The sequence below is a fragment of the Chiloscyllium plagiosum genome, unplaced genomic scaffold (assembly GCF_037043375.1).
Source record: "Chiloscyllium plagiosum isolate Xiang-an unplaced genomic scaffold, Cpla_swu_hap1 HiC_scaffold_38, whole genome shotgun sequence".
Lineage (NCBI taxonomy): Eukaryota > Metazoa > Chordata > Chondrichthyes > Orectolobiformes > Hemiscylliidae > Chiloscyllium > Chiloscyllium plagiosum.
In genome coordinates, this window is record NW_028270176.1 from 24,506,772 (window position 1) to 24,529,078 (window position 22,307).

The 22,307-nt window shown below is 43.2% G+C and overlaps 1 protein-coding gene across 2 annotated transcripts; it reads right to left on the reverse strand.

Annotated features, from left to right (window-relative positions):
* Positions 1 to 1,582: 1,582 nt before the first annotated feature.
* On the reverse strand, positions 1,583 to 18,105 carry LOC122544185 (urokinase plasminogen activator surface receptor-like). 2 transcript variants are annotated; one of them, XM_043683235.2, is made up of 10 exons: positions 17,959 to 18,105; positions 14,628 to 14,840; positions 12,715 to 12,825; positions 7,979 to 8,116; positions 7,615 to 7,758; positions 6,172 to 6,321; positions 5,987 to 6,091; positions 4,107 to 4,244; positions 3,100 to 3,234; positions 1,583 to 3,002 (listed from the first exon to the last, which is right to left on the reverse strand). In XM_043683235.2, exons 2-10 carry the CDS (start codon positions 14,692 to 14,694, stop codon positions 2,554 to 2,556), a joined length of 1,437 nt encoding a protein of 478 aa, XP_043539170.2. In that variant the 5' UTR covers positions 14,695 to 14,840; positions 17,959 to 18,105; the 3' UTR covers positions 1,583 to 2,553. The 2 variants fall into 2 exon arrangements, with proteins under 2 accessions (XP_043539170.2, XP_087837177.1); XM_087981051.1 differs by having other exon boundaries at positions 14,628 to 14,843; positions 17,959 to 18,084.
* Positions 18,106 to 22,307: the final 4,202 nt, after the last annotated feature.

Consider the following 22,307-nt stretch of genomic DNA (forward strand, 5'->3'; position numbering starts at 1 on the left):
CAGGGTCACCCCCAGGAGTCAGCTGGGAGCTCAGTCAGAGTCAGGGCCATCCCCCCAGGGGTCAGCAGGGAGCTCAGTCAGGGTCACCCCCCAGGGTCAGCAGGGAGCTCGGGTCAGCAGGGAGCTCAGGGTCACCCCCAGGGGTCAGCTGGGAGCTCAGTCAGAGTCAGGGTCACCCCCCAGGGGTCAGCAGGGAGCTCAGTCAGGGTCACCCCCCCGGGGTCAGCAGGGAGCTCGGGGTCAGCAGGGAGCTCAGGGTCACCCCCAGGGGTCAGCAGGGAGCTCAGTCAGAGTCAGGGTCACCCCCCGGGGTCAGCAGGGAGCTCAGTCAGGGTCACCCCCCAGGGGTCAGCAGGGAGCTCAGTCAGTGTCACCCCCAGGGGTCAGCTGGGACTCCAATCTGGGCCCTCAGGAGAGGTAAAGGACTTGATTGTATGGGAGCTGAGTCTTCAGGAGAGAGGGGGCAGCAGTTGGTGAATTAGGAACCTGTGGGATAAATGAACTTTCTCTATTTTTAGAAACAGCTTTGTAGCTGTTCTGCATCTCCTCCGCAAGTAACAATCCTGTGTCAATGTCACACCAACTTGGCTACTAACTTGGCTAGCCCTCCATCGGATATCTGAATTACCCCTTTTCTCTCAAATCTGATGGGTTTATTATATTCCTTGAGATTTCAGTTCAAAATTAGGAATGTCTTTATCTGCCACTGACATTAATCTCTCTCACTCACTCTGTCTCTGCAACATTGCACTAACTCACATTCTCCATTTGTCCTTATCTTTTTGCTTCAATCACTATAATCTGTGACACACACTTCTCTTTCAGCTTCTGCTGGTGCATTTCTATATCCTTATATTGATTGGTTGGCTGTGGGCATTGCTGTCTGGTCCAGCATTTATTGTCCATTCCTAATTGCCCCATTGACAAGGTGGTGGTGAGCTGCCAGTTTGAATCACTGCAGTCCATGTGCTGCAGGTAGACCCACAATGCCCTTTGGAAGGGAATTTTCATTTTCTGATCCAACAACACAGAAGGCTACACATGGGGTGGTGAGTGGCTTGGAGGGGAACTTGAAAGGAATGATGTTCTCAAGTCCCTGTTGTCCTTTGTCTTTTGCTGTCTAAGAATCTTTGACGAATTTCGGGAATGCATCATGTCGATAGTACACACTGCTGCTACTGAGTGTCGGTATTGGAGGCGGTGGATGTTTGTGAGTTTGGTGCCAAGCAAGTGGGCTGTTCTGTCCTGAATGGTATCAGGCTTCTTGAGTGTTGTTGGAGCGGCACTCGTCCAAGCAAAAGTGGAGTATTCCATCACATTCCTGACTTGTGCCTTGTTGATGGTGGACAGGCTTTGGGGAGTCAGGAGGTGAATTCCTCACTGCAGGACGCCTGCAGAGTAACCTCCTGCCTCACTGTAACCTACAGGGGTATGGAAAAATGATGCATATTCAGGCTCATTTGCAGAACTCATTGTTTATGGAATATTGCCAAGATGCAAATGCGTGTCTGTGAATTGTTTGTTTGTGCTTTCAAATCTTGCCTGAGATAAATAATCACATGGCCCATTTGTACAACCACTCTCATGTCTTCTGAATGAAATTCAGCATTGATCAGTTTATTGCGGAATATTCAATTAGAGTCCAGCGAAGTTTAACGATCAGCTTTCTGAATGTGATTTGCATTCAATAATTGTGTTACTTTAACATCTTGAAATTATCCTGAACTGTAAATCTCCAGGCAATCTCCTATGGGAATGATAAACAGAGCTGGTACACAGTTCAGAGAATGAACGCACCACCACTACACCACCAACTTTCCCTCCCTGCCCCCAATCCACACCTCAATTCCTTGCATGAACCTCCAATATTTACAGCCCTGTGTCAGTACTGTCCCTCTGACAGTGTGGCACTCTCTCTGTGCTGACTCTCTGATGATGCGACATTTTCTCCACACTGTTCCTCTTACAGTGTGCTGTTCTTCACTGTTGGTATCAGCCGACATATTCTATTCAACTTCCTGCAGTGCTACTCAAACCCACCATCCACTGAATCAGAGGCTTCAGTCACCAACTGAACCATGATCAACACAGGAGAATGTCTGTAAATATTGTCAGAGGAACAGAGGAATGACTGACCTGGATTAAAGCCAAGGTACAAACATTATGGAAGGCTAAGTACAGAGAATCTGCAGGGATTCCAATCAACTGAAAGATGGAGACCCAAAAATAAAATTTTGTTTGAAACGAGAGAAGAAAGACATCCCCATGTTATATTAGTGATTCCAACAGATGATTCATTGAGTCTTCAAGCAGCCATAACTGTGCTAGCTCAAGTGTGCTATGCAGCAAGTCCCACTCATCCCAAACCCTGTGAATTTTTCATGATAAAATGTTTCTCCAATTCTCCCTGTGTCAAGTTGAATCTGCATCCCTTGCCCTTTCAGGCAGCATGTTCCAGTTACACAACAACTCAGGAAAACCAAATTCTTCCCCTCTCTGACAGGATCATCTGCTAATCTCCCACAACGCAGCAGAATTCTCTCACACCCCTGACTAAAACAAGTCCTGTACAAGGACAACTAATGGCAGGAGCAGAAAGGTCACTGTCTGTACTGTGCTGCCCCCTGAATCTGCGGGCATTGCTGTCTGTACTGTGCTGCCCCCTGAATCTGTGGGCATTGCTGTCTGTACTGTGCTGCCCCCTGAATCTGTGGGCATTGCTGTCTGTACTGTGCTGCCCCCTGAATCTGTGGGCATTGCTGTCTGTACTGTGCTGCCCCCTGAATCTGTGGGCATTGCCGTCTGTACTGTGCTGCCCCCTGAATCTGTGGGCATTGCTGTCTGTACTGTGCTGCCACCTGAATTCCTAAGGTTGCAGCCGTTGTCTTGGCAACAGTAGAAGTCTTGTTTTGGCTGCAGGTTGTAAAACTTCATGACGTCTGAGTTTCTGCAGAAGCTCTCAGATGCACAGCCTTTAACGATTACATTGTGCTCTGGGAAATCTGAAAAGAGGTAAAGTCGGTGTGAGGCGAATGATACGTTGATGCTGCGTCAGTGTTACGTTGGGAGACAATTGATACGGTAAAACCCAAGACTCACCTGTAGCTGAGTAGTGAAGACAGCGTGTCTGATGCCCGACACATTTCACCAAGTTCCTGCGATCTACGCAGCTCGTGTTCCTAAATGGCATGCATCCGTAACACTCCAGCCCATTAAAGGTGGTGTTTATTTTTCCTGAGCAACAGAAAAGAAAGGCACATGTCAGTTTCACTGTGCAATTTCCTCAATGCGTCCTTGTGTCAAAAATCCTAAGGGAGCATCCTTTGTTGGAATAATAAGGAAGTCATATTCATATTGGATAATAGCTGTCCAAATAGAGGTGAAGGCTAAGGGGAGCACTCAGGTGGATAAGGTCAGATGATGTAGCCATATTTGCATTAGCCACAACAGCATCATTGTGAAAAGTTCTGGTCTCCGTCATCAAAGCATGTAGAGGCATGGGAGAAGGTGAACTTGAGATTTCGAAGATTGCCTTCAGAAGCTATTGGATTTATCTGTAGAAATCTGGTTCTCTTCTTTCTAAAAGGGAGCAAGCTAAGAGGGAATTCTGTTTATTTTCTCACATCAATGAAAGGTGTTGATAGGGTAGAGAAGGTGTGGGAGACACCAGACCCAAGGGCCATCAATATAAGAGACACAATAATCCAAGCAGGAATTTAGGAGAATCGTCCTTATTGAGGGACTAGGAGACTGTGGGCTTGTCACCTTTGAAAGTGGTATCATGTCAGTTTAAGTTGGAAGCTCCATTAAATCCATGGGGGAGAAAAGAATCTAAGACTATAGCAATGGGGTGAGCTGAGGTGGGGGGAGGGTGTAGGGGGGGATGGAGGATGTCCATGTGGAGCATGAAAGCACCAGCGTGCAGCAGATGGACTGAATGGCCTCTATCTTTGCTACAGATACTTTCACATTTTGACATGGACATAGCATGCTACCTTTGTGTGTGTATGTGTGTGTGTGTGTGTGTGTGTGTATGTATGTGTGTGTGTGTATGTATGTGTGTGTGTGTGTGTGTGTATGTATGTGTGTGTGTGTTTATGACCTACCTGTGATTACTGTGTCATTGCAGAGCTCTGATTGGCAGCAGGACTCAGATGTTTCCACTGAGAATGTCCCAGCATTAAAGGACAGATTGCCAGTACAGTTCCCACAACCACGAACGCCAAACTGTCTGATCGTCCCACCTGTACAAACAGAGTCAGGCATTTAACTGAGACAAAACCCAGAGGAAGGATCATGCAGGCAGATGGCTGCCCTATTGTTCTGGCTGAAGTTCATTCCTGGAATATTGTACTTCCAATATTAAAGGCTTCCCTCCACGAGTCCCACCACTCATCCTGATCTCTGTAAACTCCCGCAGCCTCTCTACCCCTCCATACCTGTGTAACCTCATTCAGGCACTACATGCCTCCCTATTTCTGTAACTTCCCCAGTCTCTAGACTCCTCCCTATCTGTTACTTCCTCCAGCCCCTAAACTTCTCTCTATCCCTGTAACTTCCTCTGAAGGTCTGAAACCTGAATACAGGTGGAGGTGACTAGTTGTTATCAGGGGTAACCATTTAACAGATGCTGTCAATAACCTAGGTGGCAACAAGATGGCTTCTCAAAACAAATAATGTAACAAAATGGCTTCTAGGCTGCAAACTGACAATTCTGCTAAAGCTGCATAAAATGGCTTTTCAGTTACTAACTGCTAATTCTGCTATAGCTGCATAAGTGATTAACCTCAGTCTGCTTCAATAGAGATTAGCAGACAATGTGCCTTTTAAGGCATAGAAATAACTCTATTGGCCATCCTAACTGACCTTCAGATGCAGGTGAAATGGCGCGGTTAGTGAGATAAGGGTGGTCTGAGTGTTGGAAAATATAGTTGGTTCCCAGGAAGTAACTGTCAAATAAAGCAGTATCGTGTAGTGATTGGTAATTGTTTGAATATACTATGTGATCATGGCCTGTACCCTTCATTAAGAAAAGTAGAGAAATGTCTTTGTGTTAAGCCATGTGTGCCGCTCCTCTGAGGAATACGGAAGTACACAACTTTTGTGTTTCACAGCCGTATGAAGAAATAAAGAATGAAGTCTTAAAGACCTGGACTGATTGTGAGTGCTTATTGACCGATCACGGAACAGATGAACCCCCCCCCCCCACCCCTCCAAACCACTCATGGGGGTCTAGATCTTTACCTCCAGCCCCAGCAAGCCTCAGAGGTCCCTCAGACCCTCCAGTTCTTTCCTTTTACCTTGTCCCCAATTCCCATCGCTCCACTTGTGGTAGCCATCTCTTCAGCTGCCTGGGGTCCCAAGGTCTAGGATTCCCACCAAAAACCTCTGCACCTTCCTCCCTACCTCTGTCTCTTACTCTATCGCTGCACCTCCCTCTTTCTCTCACCTTTATCTCATTTAAGATGCTCCAAAGGTCCTTCATTTTCCACATTGCTTTCTGTGGCCAGTTGTAATATCTCCATTTCTTACTTGGTGTCAAACCAAGTATTATGTAATCATGTCAAATTCCTTCAAGGTGTTGCACTATGTTAAAGGTGTTTTATAAATGCAAGAGATTGGTGTTGGCACACTCCTTGATTGCTTCAAGACATTTATTCAAGTTATCCTCTAAGCCACTCACTATTCTGACTTGAAAGTATATCGCTGTTTCTTCACTGTCATTTGGTCAAAATCCTGGAATTTCTCCCTATTGAATTGTGGGTCAACCCACAGCATGTGGACTACAAACGGTTCAAGAAGGCAGTACATCACGACCAGGGATGGGCAGTAAATGCTGGGCCAGTCAGTGACAATCGCGTCCCACAAATGAATGAATTAATTTTAAAAAGTGATGTATCCCAGAGTCAAACATATAAAGTATCAATGATTTAGACTGAAAGAATCTTCAGCTATTTGAAGCAGACTTTGTTCCTGGGTTACTTACTACTGTCTTCTTTGATCAAGATTGCTTTACAGTCTGAAGAGATGCATTGTATTGGAGTGGGTTCACAGCTTCCAGACGCACTGTCACAGGATTGACATTTTCGTCCTTCACAGGGAATGAAGACAGAATATTAGACGGAATGAATGTAGATTTCAGTTTCCCACCTACCCATGCTGTATTCGTACCTGGGAGAGTTCTTTCATTGTTACACAGATTCCCTTCACAAAACTGGATGTCAGAAACCGTTTGTACTCCGAAAACCGATGATGATTTGACTAGCTGACGGGCACTCTCAGATACACATCCCTTGACGATAACCGAACTGTGTCCTCCAACTGTTGGTGATAGAAAGTTCCAGGTTTTTTCAATTGAGCAATTGTATAATAACCTGTTCATTCCACTTGCTTGTTCCTGAAGCAAAATCACAACCAGCAGCAATCCTGGAAAAAGGTCTTTAGACTCAAACATGCATTTATATTCTTCTAAAGATAAAACAAAACAAGTTGCAAAGATTGGGACGAGACTTCAGGAGAAATTTGAATCCACACGTGAGATTTCTCCTCCACCTGTCCATGTCGGTGTCACTTCCTCACTTCCTGCAACATTCCCTAGATCTGTGTTTGCATCCAGCCTTATCACTGTAATCTCCTCCAACTGCCAAAACCCTCCCCATCGCTGTAATCTTGTCAGCTGCCTCCCTATCTCCGTAATTTCCTCCAGCATCTGTGCCCTTCACTGTCTCAAACCTGCTCCATCCCTACATCTCCTTATTTCCTTCAACCTCCTCGTGTCTACAGCCATCCTTATTTACGTAACTCCTCCAGCCCCTGTACCCCTCCCTACCTTTGTAAATTCCCCCCGTCTGTATACCGTACTCTAACTCTGTAATCTCTGCTAGCCCCATCATGCCTCCCTATCTCTGTAACTGCCTCCACACCTGACAGTACTCCCTATCTTTGTAGCCTGCCTTAAACCACTTTCATCTCCCATCCCAGCCCCTAACTCCTCCCTAGCTCTGTAATCTTCTCCAGCCCCGCCACCTCTCTCACCTCTGTCACCTCCTCCAGCCCTGACACCCCTCCCTACCTCTGTAAACTGCTCCAGCCCCAGCACACCTACATATCTTTGTAACCACCTCCAGACCCAGCATCTCTGTAACCACTTCCAGCCCTTACACCCCTCCCTATCTCTGCAACCTCCTCAGCCTCTATATCCATCTCTATCACCATAAGCTCCTCCTGCCCCTACAACCACTCAAGATTTCTTTACTCCTCCTTTCTACGTGATGATCATCCGAAATTGCAATTTTCAGTTCTGCCTGTCCCTATCTGTCTCTCTCTCTCCATCTCTCTGCTCCTTGAAGACACTAATTCCCTTTTTGTCTGCTTGAATTACGTGGAAGGGAAGACGGTCATTGTTCATTTGATGGCTGTTTGGAGAAGAATCGCAGAGTGGGTTGTGATTGTAGGATTCACACCATCAGCAGGAATATTCCTGAAATAACATTGCATGGCATAACCTGATTTCATGTTTGAATTTCATTTTCATTCTTCCCTCCCTGAGAGTGTTTTCCTCAGTGAGGCACTGAGTGACATTTCGTCTCTTGGGATATCAGTTCAGAAACTTACCAATGGGCAGCTGAATGTCAGTATATCCACAGCGATTCTCGATCCCTGTACATTTCACAACGGTTAAGCTGTTGACACACTCACTGACAGAATTACTGTAGCACCCATAGCACTCGAGACCATTCACTGATGTGTTCTGTTGTACTGAAAGAATAATATCGAACATTAAGGATTACAATGGGACTGCCATGGGGAGGGAGAAACAGAGTTACCCTTGTCATTAATCAGTCACACAGAACAGAATGAGGCATTTCAGCCCATCGTTCCTCTGTGAGCATTTCCCCGACAGCCTTGCAACTTGTTCCTTTTTGAGTGAGTCATTCACTCGAAGGTGCTGCTTGGTTCCACATGTTTCTGACCTTACCTTGATAATTGACATTGTTACATAAGTCAGAATTACAGCAACGGGATCCCTGGAAAAGAGCGATTGAACCAAAGTTGAAGGAAAAAGCATCGTTGCAGAATCCACAACCTTTAGCAATGTAGCTGGATGTTGTTGAACCTATAAACACACAGAGATTGACTGTCCTTGATTCAGTACAAACAATCACTTCCTCTGTTATTCCATACATACATGTTTGTCTATCATTTTATCAAAGTGTATGTTTTCAAATAGACATGCTCAGCAGCGAGTAGGACTCATATTTGGAGTATTGTATATAATCTGGTCGCCCTGTTAGCGGATAGTTATTAAACTGGAAAGGGTGCAATAAAGATTGACAAGTGTTATGAAGTTGAAGGCGTGTACTGTACCTTTAAGGGAGAGTGAATGCTGTTCTAAAGTGAGAGATTACAAGCCCCTGTGTATATGACTAGATGGCAGTCCCAGAGAGTACTGGAAAACTGAAAAGATGTAACATTTGGCCATAAAAGAGATACCTGAGTTCTGGTTGCTATTTTGCCAGCAATTCAAATTTAACCAAACAGTTTAAATTGTGCTCAATCAAGTTTGAACTTATTGTTTTACCAACATCGAACTAATGAGACGATCCACTGTTGAAGGTATAGAGATGCAGCATTTTGAAAATTGGTCAGAGAGCAACTACCACTGAGCCAGAAATGCAGGGAAGGCTAATATCTTGCTCTCCAAAAAAAATTAGGAAACACTCTGTATCAAGGGTACCTTTTCATGCGCAGTAAAAATGAAGAAGGTGAGCCAGGGAGATTTTCAGCTGGAAGAAAAGAGACACAGAAGATGACAGCAGCTTTTGAAATTAAGTTGGTGTGATTTTAAAAGGTGTTTTGCTGGAATAGTATATAGTTTAAGACTTGGAGGCAGATAATAAGCGGGTAAGAGGAAGAGGGGCTTTGAATTGTGAATATTTCTTTAATGTTTACTTCTAGAGTTTTTTAAAAAAATGCTATTTTCTTTAAATAGTGGAATTTGGGAGTTCTCTGTCCTAAATGTTTTAACAGATTAGGAGGCGAGGTGAGTTTTTCTAGCTGTCTGGTTTAACTAACAGAGGGGTTCATCTTCTAGTTGTGACAGTTTGGGGGTGTGGGTCGGAGATTTGGACAGGTTCAGACAGATTCAGTCTGAAGTTTTGAACAGATTTGGAGTAGAAAAGATCCCTGCAGATTTAAATACTTGCCAATTAGTACCCCAGCTCTTTAAATAGAACATGGGTGAGAAAGTTTGTTTAATTCAGTTACTTGCGGTTAGTTAAATTAGAAGTGAGGGCATTGGTTGTTGAGATTGGGGTGTGAAGATGCTTCCCAGATTTGTCAAGGAAGTTTAGAAAGTCGGAGGAAACACCTATTTTTAGAATTAACAAATAAGTTAGAATTGTTTTAACCAGGAACAAAAGAAAAGCTGAAATTGTAATGAGGTTGGTCAGCACTCAGGTGTATCAGAGAAACAGACAAGTACAATAAAGTTAGAAAAATGTAAATTGCAGTTGAGGGAAATGGAGTTAGAAGATAAAGAAAGGGAAAGAAGAGCCACGTTAGAGTCATAGAGATCCACAGCATGGAAACAGACTCTTCAGTCTAACCCGTCCATGCCAACCAGGTATCCTAACCAAATCTAGTCCCACCTGCCAGCACCCAGCCCATATCCCTCCAAACCCTTCCTATTCATATACCATCCAAATGCCTCTTAAATGTTGCAATTGTACCAGCCTCCACCACCTCCTCTAGCAGCTCATTCCATACACGTACCACCCTCTGTGTGGAAAAGTTGCCCCTTAGGTCTCTTTTATATCTTTCCCCTCTCATCCTAAACCTATTCCCTCTAGTTCTGGACTCCCCAATCCGAGGGAAAAGACTTTGTCTATTTACCCTATCCATGCCCCTCACAATTTTGTAAACCTCGATAAGGTCACTGCTCAGCCTCTGATGCTCCAGGGAAAACAGCCCCAACCTGTTCAGCCTCTCCCAGTAGCTCAAATCCTCCAATCCTGGCAACAGCCTTGTAAATCTTTTGTGAACCCTTTCAAGTTTCACGACATCTTTCCAATAGGAAGGAGACTACATTTGCACACAATATTCCAACAGTGGCCTAACCAATGACCTGTACAACATGACTTCCCAACTCCTGTACTCAATACTCTGACCAATAAAGGAAAGCATACCAAATGCCTTCTTCACTATCCCATCTACCTGCAACTCCACTTTCAAGGAGCTATGAACCTGCACTCCAAGGTCTCTTTGATCAGCAACACTCCCTAGGACCTTACCATCAAATGTATAAGTCCTGCTAAGATTTGCTTTCCCAAAATGCAGCACCTCACATTTATCTTAATTAAACTCCACCTGCCACTTCTCAGCCCATTGGCCCATCTGGTCAAGACCCTGTTGTAATCTGAGGTAACCCTCTTCGCTGTCCACTACATCTCCAATTTTGGTGTCATCTGCAAACTTACCAACTGTACTTCTTATAGAAAAGGAGAGAAGATTCTTAGCTGAGTAAAAAGAGAGGAGAAAGAGAGAGGAAAAAGAAGGGGAAAGAAGGTTTTTTTTAGCTGAGCAAAGAGAGAGAGGAAAATGAAAAGGAGAGGCAATTTGAACTTCACAAGTTGTGAATTAATCAGCAAAGTCAAGTTAACAGGATGGAGATGAAGAGAGAAAGTTAAACATTGCCACCTTTTGATGAGAAAGATGTCAAAGCCCTTTTTATTTCATTTGAAAAATTGGCTAGGAACTTGGAGTGACCAGAGAACTTGTAGGTAATGCTAATTCTGACTAACCTGGTAGGCAGAGCTAGTGAGGTATTTGCAGCGCTATCGGATGAGGAGTCAAGAGATTATCCAGATGTCAAAAAAGCTATTTTGAGTGCTTGCGAATTGGTATCAGAAGCATAAAGAAGGAACCAGGTCAGACTTATGCTGAGTTTGAAAGAATTAAACATAGTAATTTTGATAGATGGGTGCGGGCTTAAAAATAGACAAAACCTATGAGACTCTAAGAGAGGTTATTCTGCTGGAGGAGTTTAAAAACCTACTTCCTGAGATGATAAGAATTCAAGTGGATGAACAAAGTTCAAGAAGTGAGAAGAGAAGCAGAGATGGCAAATGAATATGCATTGGTGCCTAAGACGAAATTTAGCTTATGGCAGGAATATCACCCTGTGAGGGCTGGAAGTTAGGCAAAGAGGAAATCCTGCACTACAAAACAAAGAGTAGATCACACTGGGAATAGTGTATCACAGGTGAAAAAGGAAACCCAAGAGGGTGGGAAAAAGGTGAAAGGTCTCAATGTGTTTTCACTGGAATAGAGTGGGATACAGAAAATTACCATGCCGATGGATTAAGAAAGGACCTGGGAAAAAGTGATTTTACTGCAAGAGCAAAATCACAATACTGGTCGTTGTAGAAAGGCACTGTGGAAAAAGGTGCATTAAAAGTGGCTAAGTAGTAAAGGAAACTCCGAAAAAAGTCAGAGTTGCAGGAGAGTGCCTAAGCAGGGGCTGAGTATTGAGTCATGGCCTGATCTCTATAAGAACTTCACCTCCGTGGGTAAAGTTTACTCAGGAAGAATAGGGGGAGAAGGGAAAGAAGTTAAAATTTTGAGAGACACAGGAGCTATAGTAAGAGACAAATAGTAAGAGACAAATGTATTTGCACTCTTTCTGACATGTTATCCAAGTGAATGGTAATCCGTGGAATAGAAATTTAGCTTTTCCCTGTGTAAGATCAGGTTGGAGAACCAAATCAAGACTCAGGAAGTAACAGAGTCAGTTCCAGAAATATGGTTTGTTTTTGGGGACAGTTTAGCAGGAGCCAAGATGGGAACGAATCCCCTTTTTGTTGAAAAGCCAAAGGGAGGCCAGCGAATTGAGGAGTTAAAAGAAAAATACCCTGGAATTTTTCCAGATTCTATAGTAACAAGCTCCCGCTGTCATTAGTCACAGCAAGAAGCAAATGCTAAGGAGAAAGATGGAGTAGAAGTACAATTAGCTGACACGGTGTTTGACGTGATGGTGCAGGAAAACCTGAACAGGTAGAGGTTCAGGCAGAAGTGTTTAGTCCTGACAGGTGAATGGACTTACAACAGAAAGACAAAACAATGAAATACACAATATATATTCATGCATACTCAGAAAGATGTGCTTTGATTTTTGGGACTAAGTGGATTCTAGCGGAAGTTTGCTCCAAACTTCAGCAGCGAGGTCATGCCACAAACAGATTTACTAAAGAAGAACACAAAACTTTGGACGGAGGCGTTTGAGAATTTAAAAGCAGTATTAACCACCACACCAGTTTTAGCTATATCAAATGTTTTTAAATCCTTCAAAGTTGCAAACTATGCTGCCAATATAGGAGTTGGAGCTATACTGCTGCAGAGGATGATGGTGGAATTGAGCGGCATATTGGCTACTTTTCAAAGAAACTCAACACCAACCAGAGAAAATACTTTTAACATTGACAAAGAATTATTGAGTTTGATTCTGGCTTTACAACATTTTAATGTTTATGTGATGATAAATGTGTCGGAGACTGTCATGTACACTGACCACAATCCTCTTACATTCTTGGAAAGACTTAAAGACAAAAATATGACAGTATTTCATTGGAGTCTTATGTTATATTATAGACTTCTAATTTACAAATTATACATGTTGCGGACTTAGAAATTTTAATTATTCAGATGCACGCTCACCGATTCTTACTGTGTCTAAGAAGGTTGTGCATTGCAGGCCTGGACGGCATGTGATCTGCCTTGTACAGTTTCCGGTTGGATTAAGACAAGTGTAACAGGTCAGAGTGGAGGCTGTGAAAAGATGCAAGCAAAGAGAAAATGATCAGTCAGAGTTGGAATCACATGGAACGGAACTCATGTGTGGGACTAAGGTACAAGCACCTTTGGAGTGTCAAGGACCTTTCAGATCACTTCCAAACATAGGTCAGAAGTTCATTCCCCTCCATAGCTCAGAGAAACATGGCAGCCAGTTGATGCACAGCAAGATATAGCAATGAGATAAATGATTGGCTGTGTGGTACACCATCCAACCCCTCCATGCTCTGTCTGAAGGCAGGTTTTGATTATTAATTGGAGATAAATATTGCTCCAGGCTAGCATGGAGAACTCACTTCATTCTCAAATAATTATTGGAGAACTCACTTCATTCTCAAATAATAATAATTATTATGGTTGTGCACATTAATTTCAGAGTTCAGTTGGGGACTTAGTTACTTTCTCGGAGTAAGGATACTTGGGAGCATTATTCCCTCAGTACTGTCAACCTGGTTTTTATCTGTTCAGTTCTCTGGAAGTTGAACGTTGAGCTGGGACTTTGTGACTTCAGAAATGAGAGTGTTACCCACTGAGCTAGAGCTGAGATTTGGAACATTTTCAGATTCATGGTGCTGTTTGCCATTGACTGGAAACTGAACTGGGTGAGCTGTATAAGTTCAGTGGCTGCAAGAGCAGGTCAGAGGCTGGGGATCCTGGAGCGAGTAACTCGCCTCCTGACTCACCAAAGCCTGTCCACCATCGACAAGGCATGATTAAGAAGTGCGATTGAATACGCCCCATTTGCCTGAAGGGGTGCAGCTCCAACAACACACAAGAGGCTTGACACCATCCACTTGATCGGCACCGCATCCGCAAACATTCACCATTCACTCCCTCCACAATGAATACACAGTGACTGTTCTGTGAACCATCCACAAGGTACACTGCAGCAACTCACCAAGGCTCTTTACTCAGCACCTTCTTAATGATCCCCATCACGGAAAGGACCAGAGCAACAGATATGTGGGAACACCAATTTGTTACTCTCTAAACCATGCTTCACATTGCCGTTCCTTCACTGCTGCTGGGTCAAAATCCTGGCATTCCCTTCCTAGCAGCGCTGTGGTTGCATCCACACCACACAGACTGCAATATGGCCATGGCACATTGGTTCATTGGTTAGCAGTTCTGTCTCACTGCGCCAGGGAGCTGGGTTCAATTCCACCCTCAGACAACTCCCTGTGTGGAGTTTATATGTTCTCCCCGTGTCTGCATGGGTTTCCTGCTACAGTCCAAAGATGTACAGATTACATGGACTGACCATACTAAACTGCCCAGAGTGTTCAGGGATGTGTAGATTAGGTGTGTTAGCCATGGGAAATCTAGAGTTAGACAAAAAAGTAGGGAGGTGGGTCTAGGTGGGATGCTTTTCGGAGGGTCAGTGTGGACTTGTTGGGCCAAATGACCTATTTCCACACTGTCGGGATTCTGTGAAAAATACCCAGTATCACCTTGTCAAGAGTCATGAGGGTTAGGTATGTCATCATCTCCAAAGAATGTGTTAAAAAATTCACCACCTGTGTCTGGAATGAAGTCAGATGATAGGACTGCTCTCTCATTCAAGAGAAAGAGTTGACTGCTGGTGGCTCCCCACACCTCAGGAGAGGGCAAAGGTTGAAAAGGAGAGTCCTTCATGTAACCTCAGCCAGTGTGGGAATTGAATCCACACTGCTGACATCACTAACTGTATTGCTATGACAGTGCTCCTCACTAATATCTCCATTGACATGATCAGCCTGAAAGAGATGAACAAGTGAAATATTGAAGAAACATCTCACCTCCAGTAACTAGAGCAAAAACGTTGAGAATACTGAAGAGGAACTTCATCTTGCTTTGATCGTCCATGTTCCTTGTGTAGATCAGTGAGTCAAACCCCTTCTCTTCAGGGCTGTGTAGCTGGTGTCTGACACTCAATAATTATATACATGAGGTTGAGGAGGCACATCTAGAATTTCTTCTGTTCTTGAGTTACAGTGAAAGCGGTTTCAATTCTGCTGAAATAGAAAATTAATATGATGGGTGTTCATGGCTCATATCTCCCCGAAAAACTTTCTCTCAATTCCACACCAACTTCATCCTCTTGCACTGAGATCCATGAGTGAGGATCAGTGAGTGAGAATCCCCAGTGAGGGTCAACACTGGGATCAGTGGGTGAAGATCCCCAGTGAGGATCAGTGGGTGAGGATCCCCAGTGAAGGTCAACACTAGGATTAGTGATTGAGCATTCCCAGTTCGAATCTGTACTGAGCCCTCTAATTTTGAATTACCCTGCCCTGAGAAAAAGATCTTGATTATTCACCCTATCTGTGCTCCTCATGATCTTATAAACATCACCCCTAAAACTCCAACAATCCAGGCAAAATGGCCCCAGCCTATTCAGCTCAAACACTCCAACCCCAACAACATACTTGTAATTTCTTTCAAATTAAACAACACCTTTCCTCTAGCAGGAGGCCAGAGTTGAACGCTATATTCCAAAAGTGCCCTAACCAATGTCCTATACAGCTGCAACAGGACATCCCAATTCTTATACTCATTGCACTGATGAATAAAGGGAAGTGTACCAAATGCCTTCTTCACTCCCCTGTCTACATGTAACCCACTTTCAAGGAACTGTGAACCTGCACTCTAAGGTCTCTTCGTTTGGCAGTAACCCAGCATTAACTGTAAATCCTGCCCTGATTCTCCTTACCAAAATGCAACATCCAATACCAAATCCAAATCAAACTCCAGCTGCCACTCCTTGGCCCATTAACCCGACTGATTGAGGTCCTGTTGTACTCTGAGATAACTGTTGGTGTTCTCTGCAAGCTTACTAACCATTCCTCCGATATTCAAATGCATATAATGTATATTAATGATAAAAAGCAGTGGACCCAGCACCAATCCTTTCATCACATCGCTAGTCATATACCTCCAATCCAAAAAACAGCCCACCACCACCACCCTCTGTCTCCTACCTTCGAACCAATGTTTTTATCCAAATGGATCTCCCCAGTGATAGAACCTTGCCAACCAATCCAACATGGAGAACCTTGCTGAATGCCTTGCTGAAGTCCATATAGACAACATCCATCACTCTGCCTTCCTCAATCATCTTTGACACTTCTTCCAAAAGTTCAATCTAGTTAGTGAGACATGATTTCCCATGCAGAAAGCTATGTTAAATATCCCTAATCCGACCCTCCTTTTCCAAATACCTATAAATCCTGCCCTTCAGAATCCCCTCCAACAACTTACCCACCACTAACGTCAAGCTCACTGATCTGTAGCTCCTTGGCTTTATCTGACCATCTTTCTTAAATAATGGCACTTTGTAAAGACTGATTCTGCAATCACTAATATGGCCACGCCAGTCTTCACCTCCTGTAGAACTCGTGACCATTTAACCAGACATTTATTTTGATTGGTTCAGATTTGAATATTGTGAAGCAATTGAACTATTCCAAACCAGATGATGGTGGACTTTCCAGGGTGCGAACTCCCCTGGAGATCGGCCTATGGGTTCACTTGCTCCATTTAGATCTGCAGGTCGTTCTGCTATAATGCGTGTCTTGTTCACATGAATTCATTATAACGCGATTGATGAACTGGGGACACTGTTTCTAAAGCGCAAACCTTTAAAATGTGTGTTGGCTGTAGCACAATGACATTGTTAATACTTTAAGCGCGATATTTCTCTAATGCAAGGTTGCACAAGAATGCAACCATCACATTCTAGAAGAACTACTGTAGTGGGACTCTTTGCTGTCTCAACCCCACAACCCAGCAGCAACTACAATGGCTTACCAGCCCGGATCCTGAAGAAAATTTTAACCATTTGGCTGGTTCATAACCAAGAGAGATGGTGATGTATCCTGAGTGAATGAGTAGGCAACACAGAGTACATTGAGGGTGATCTTTGTATGAGGAAGCGTTATGTTTAACCCCTTGAATGGGCATCATGCACGCTGACCAGCGAGTTATAGATCATGTGGATTGGTGAGATGCATGCGCAGAAGCAGAAATGGAGTGAGTGTTTCCCTGTGAGTGCGAGCAGACAGACAGAAAATGGTAAAAATTACCTATGCAGTGCTGAAGATCATTGACTTTGTACATTGATGACTTATCTATATGCCACAGTTATATTTGTTCACTTAATCTGTCAATATTAAGCGACACGGTGGTTATCACTGCTGCCTCACACCGCCAGCAGACCTGGGTTCAATCCCCGCCTCAGGCAACTGACTGTGTGGAGTTAGCACATTCTCCCCTTGTCTGCGTAGGTTTCCTCCCACAGTCCAAAGATGTGCAGGTTAGGTGAATTGGCCTTGCTAAATTGCCTGTAGTGTTAGGTGAAGGGGTAAATGTATGGGTGGGTGGTGGGTCGGTGTGGACTTGTTGGGCCGAAGGGCCTATTTCCACACTGTAAGTAATCTAATATCTCTTCATAATTCAGTGCTTCCTTTAATACAGCTACAATATTGACCACTTTGTGTAATTTGCAAATTTGGATTAGTGGTGTCATCTAAATTGTGAACAAATATGGTGAAAATTTGAGACTTAAACCCAGTACCAAACACAACAACACTGGTTACATCCTATGGCTCTCTGACAACACTTTTGCTTTGAGTCATAACGTTCCGGATTCAAGCCCATAGTAAGGTCTGAGTGCAAATGAAACACTATTAAGTGTGTTACAATTTGACTGAGCAGTTAAACAGAAATTCTGTCCGGACACCCTTTCTTTCATGATAGACTAGCAACCGCACTCCTTCCCCTCTTTCCCCCCCCCCAACTCTGGCATAGAAAACGAAATAAATGTGAGATTCACTTGTCTGTAATGACTTGGTTTCACAGTGGCATGCACACTTTCCCAGCCTGAAGGAACAGTTCCCAAGTTAAGAGCTTTAGCAATTGAAAAGTAAGAGTAAAGTCACTGAAATTCTACAGGACCATAAGGCTACTCTCTCATTGCAGAGAGAGAAAAACGACTGCTGGTGGTTTAAATTGAGCATCACCACTGGGGAGAGGTTGAGAAGGTATAGATTTCAAGGTTAATTTTTAGAAGACACAAGTCAGTCTGTAACACGTAATGAGCAACACACTGAATAAAAACAAACCTCTCACCTTCGTTAATAAAAGCACAAACGATGTAAATGCCAGAGAGTACGTTTCATCTCCAGTTTCCTTCTTGCAGGTCAGTGAAATAAACCTCTTTTAAAAGCTCTACAGACTGTTTCTATCAGTCAATGTAAATATAATATAGATAATCACCTCCAACACCCAGAACCCTCCTACTTTCCTGATACCTTGCCAAGATGACTCTGTCAGTCATTACAAATTTTGTTTCTTTTTCTTTCTTAGCCCCAAACTGTCACTGTACAGTAGTAATGCACATTATTACCTGTGTCAGTGTGTGTGTGTGTGTGTATACTGACTCCATAAAAAAGACTCCATTGTGTAAAAATTTCAATCAATATTTCCACCACCAGGAAAAACGCCCAAGTGGCCAACGTACCATTAACAAACAAAACCCGAGAAGTGCAATGGTTACCTGAAGAAAGTGAAGAGGAAGGATAGGGATTAAATTAAAATTGAATTGGAGAGCAACAAATACTCTTTATTTGTGTGGCAAAAAATTGTCGACTGCTTTCATTCTGAATTATCCAGAGTGCAGGTGATAAATATCAAATTACTTTCATTTTTAAAAATTATTTGTTGCTATTTCCTGTTGGCTTTGCAGATTGGTGTCAGTTGCTTGCATCAAGCTAATTTCTGACCTGTAACTGCCAAAAGGTTAATATGTATTTCACTGACATTTATTCCCCTCATCAACTAAGCCCTGATATTCCCTCATGAGTCACAGTCTCTGAAGCTTTCTATGAAGAAACTTTTCTTGAGCAGTACGACTGCTCTGTTTGCTCTATTGGCTGAGATAAGTTTCTACCTTTTATAGAAACGTTGGAAAAGAAGGATTCAACTCAAACCCTTGAGCTTTTTCTGTTATTAAAAAAAAATGACGACTGATCAGTGACCTGACTTCAATGACCAACTATTGCCCCATGTTTCTTAACAATTTTGTTGCCAAACGTTTATCATTTTGGAATTAAGTTAGCAAATAAGATAAACCAGCAACTGCTTTCTGCAAAGCGTTTCAAAATTTGTACACTCTTTGTCTGAAAATTCTTCATTTCAGTTCAAATGAAACAATTCTTCAACACAGGATTGTAAGGCTTTGTATGATTGGATGATTTTGGTAATTTCATGAATTCAGTTTGAATCATATGGATTGTGAACCAGAATAGATTGATACATCTAGAGAGGAAAAGGTTGCTGGGAATGAACACAGGCTTTGGACAGAAGTAGGGTCTCACCTCGGCAGGTGGTGAAACTGGGGGTTACAGATATACTAACACCTCTGGAAGGTATGAAAAACAAGTTACTTGCCTGAACCAGATCATTTTGGAATTAAGGTAATGTACTGTCCATGTAACCTTCCAATAGGTATAAATATCCAGCGTTTCTCACTGGTTAGCAGAGTACTACCTCAGAATTCTCTCTGCAGAGGCTCAACAAGTGATTGTTAAACCTGAACCTGAGATTCCTGAGATTATTTCATAAAACAATCCACCTCAAAGTTGTCTGAACAAGTAAAGAATTTAAGTTTTATGGTTCGGTTTTACATTATAATCAAGATGTTACTGATCATTTCTCATTGGAGTCATAGAGTCATAAAGCTATACAGAATGGAAACAGACCCATGCTGATCATCCATGCTGATCAGATATACTTAGTTAATTTAGTCCCATTTGCCAGCATTTGACCCATTTCCCTCTGAACCATTCATATTCATGTACCCATCCAGATGACTTTTAAATGTTGTAATTGTACCAGCCACCACCACTTCTCTGGCAGCTCATTCCACACACACACCACCCACTGCATGAAACTTTGCCCCTTATATACATCTTTACCCTCTCACCTTAAACCTATGCCCCCTAGTTTTGGGGTCTTCTCTCCTGTGAACAAGACTTCGTCTATTCAACCTGTCTACATCCCTCATGATTTTATAAATTTCTACAGGTGACTCCTCAATCTCTGAAGCTCCAGGAAAATAGCCCCAGCCTATTCAGCCTCTATCTGTCGCTCAAATCCTCTAACCATGGCATAATTCTTGTAAGGCTTTTTTGTGACTTGAAGTTTAACAACATATTCTCTCTAGCAGGGAGACCAGAATTGAAGGCAGTATTCCAAATGTAGCCTAACCAACGTCCTGTACAGCTGCAACATGATATCCCACCTCCTATACTCAATGCACTGACCAGTCAAGGCAAATGTATCAAACACCTTCACTACCTGTCCATCTGTGACTCCACCTTCAAGGAACTGTGAACCTGCGCCCCAAGGCCTCTTTGTTCAGTAATACATGCCAGGACCCTTTCATTAACTGTGTCAATCCCACCTGATTTGCCTCACCAAAATGCAACAACTCATGTTTATCCAAATCATGCTATTCCAACTGCAACACTTAAGCCCATCAGACCACCTGATCAAGGACCTATTATACTTTAAATAAAATTTTTCACCATCCACTACACCACCGATTTTGGTGTCATCTGCAAACTTGCTAATCATTCCTCCTGTATCCAAATCCCTGTTATTTTTATCAGTGTGAAAAAGCAGTGGACCTATCACCGTGTGTCACTTCGCCAGTAACAGGCAACTAATCCACCACCACCCCCTGTCTCTTACCTTCAAACCAGTCTTATATGCAAATGGCTAGCTCTCCCTAATCAAACCTTGTTAACCAATCCAACATCATCGAATGCCTTGCTGAAGTCGATATAGACGATGTCTACTGCTCTGCCTTAATCAATCTTCTGTGTCAATTGTTTAAAATACTAAATCAAGTCAGTGAGACATGATTTCCCATGCACAAAGCCCTGTTGACTATCCTTAATCAGTCCTTGCTTTCCAAATATGTTTAGATCCCGTCCCTTGGAATTTCCTCTGACATCAGGCTCACAGTCTATAGTTCCCTGGATTATCCTTATCACATTTTAAAGTAATGGCACCACATTAGCCACCCTCCAGTCTTCTTGCACCTCAGCCATGGCTTTTGATGATATTAATATCTCAGCAAGGGGGTCAGCAATCAGTTCCCTAGCTTCCTACAGAGGTCTGGGATACAGTTCTGGGGATTCATCCACTTTTATGCATTTTAAGATTTGCAGCACCTCTTCCTCTGCAATATGAACACTTCTCAAGATTTCCCTGTTTATTTCTCCAAGTTCTCCACAGTAAACGCTAGCATGAAATACTTTCTCATTGACATCAATGACACTCTACGCCCATGTTTTAATTCATGCCCTCAACACATCTGCCTTGTTCCTCAGACTCTTATACTAAAATAAATCATCCAATTGTTCTAACTCCTTTGTGCCCTAACAAGCCAAAAATGTTTCCACCTTCATGACTCACTTGTTGTCTCTTCTAATTGCGGCAATTCAGTTTTCCTTGCTGGATCCAACACACACTCTCACTCTCTCTCACACGCACATCACATACACACACACGCATATACACACACACATCACATACGCACATACACACATGCACACCAAAAACAGTCTCCATGTCCCAGCAATCTATAGACCTCCCTCCCGCACAATCTCTCCAGCCACACATCCATCAGGACTAACCTATTCCAATACTTGCTTCCACGTGACACCAGAAGTAATCCAGAGATGATGACATTTTGAGTCCTGATCTTTCATCTACTTCCTAGCTCCCTGAATTCTGCTTTCAGGACCTCATTCCTTTATCTCCCTACTTCATTGATACCAATATGTGTCATGACCTCTGTCTGTTTGTTCTCCCCTGCAGCCATTCATTAATATTCCTGACCATGGTACCCAGGAGTCAACATATCATCCTGGAGTCTCTTTTTTTTATGGCCACAGAAACATCCGTCCAGTCCACTTGCAAATGACTTTTCTCCAAATCTGGCCCTGCTGTTTGTTTTCCTCCCCTCTAGCACAATAGACCCACCCAAGCTGCCATGAAGCTTTCTCCTGTATAGTCACCTCCCCCAACAGTATCGAGAATGATTTATCTGTTAGAAAAGGGGATGGCCAAAGGGGGGCTTGCACTACCTGTCTTACCCAATACTGCCTGGTGGTCATCCATGTCCTGTCTGCCTGTTCAATGCATAGCCGAGTTGTAACACTTCACCGAACCTGTTACCCAAGACTTGCTCAGCATTGCAGATGTTCCACTATGTGAATTCACCCCCAGCTCCACAATGTGGTTTGTCACCACTGTGATGAAGCTGCTCCTTTAACAAGGTTATGCTGTCCTTGGCTTTTTTTTCAGAGAGGTCGTACATGATGCAGACTCCAAAAGGTCCAGAGTTGAAGGGTTTTAGGGTCAATTTGATAACAGCTAACAAATACTGTCTCAGACAGAAGGCTTTC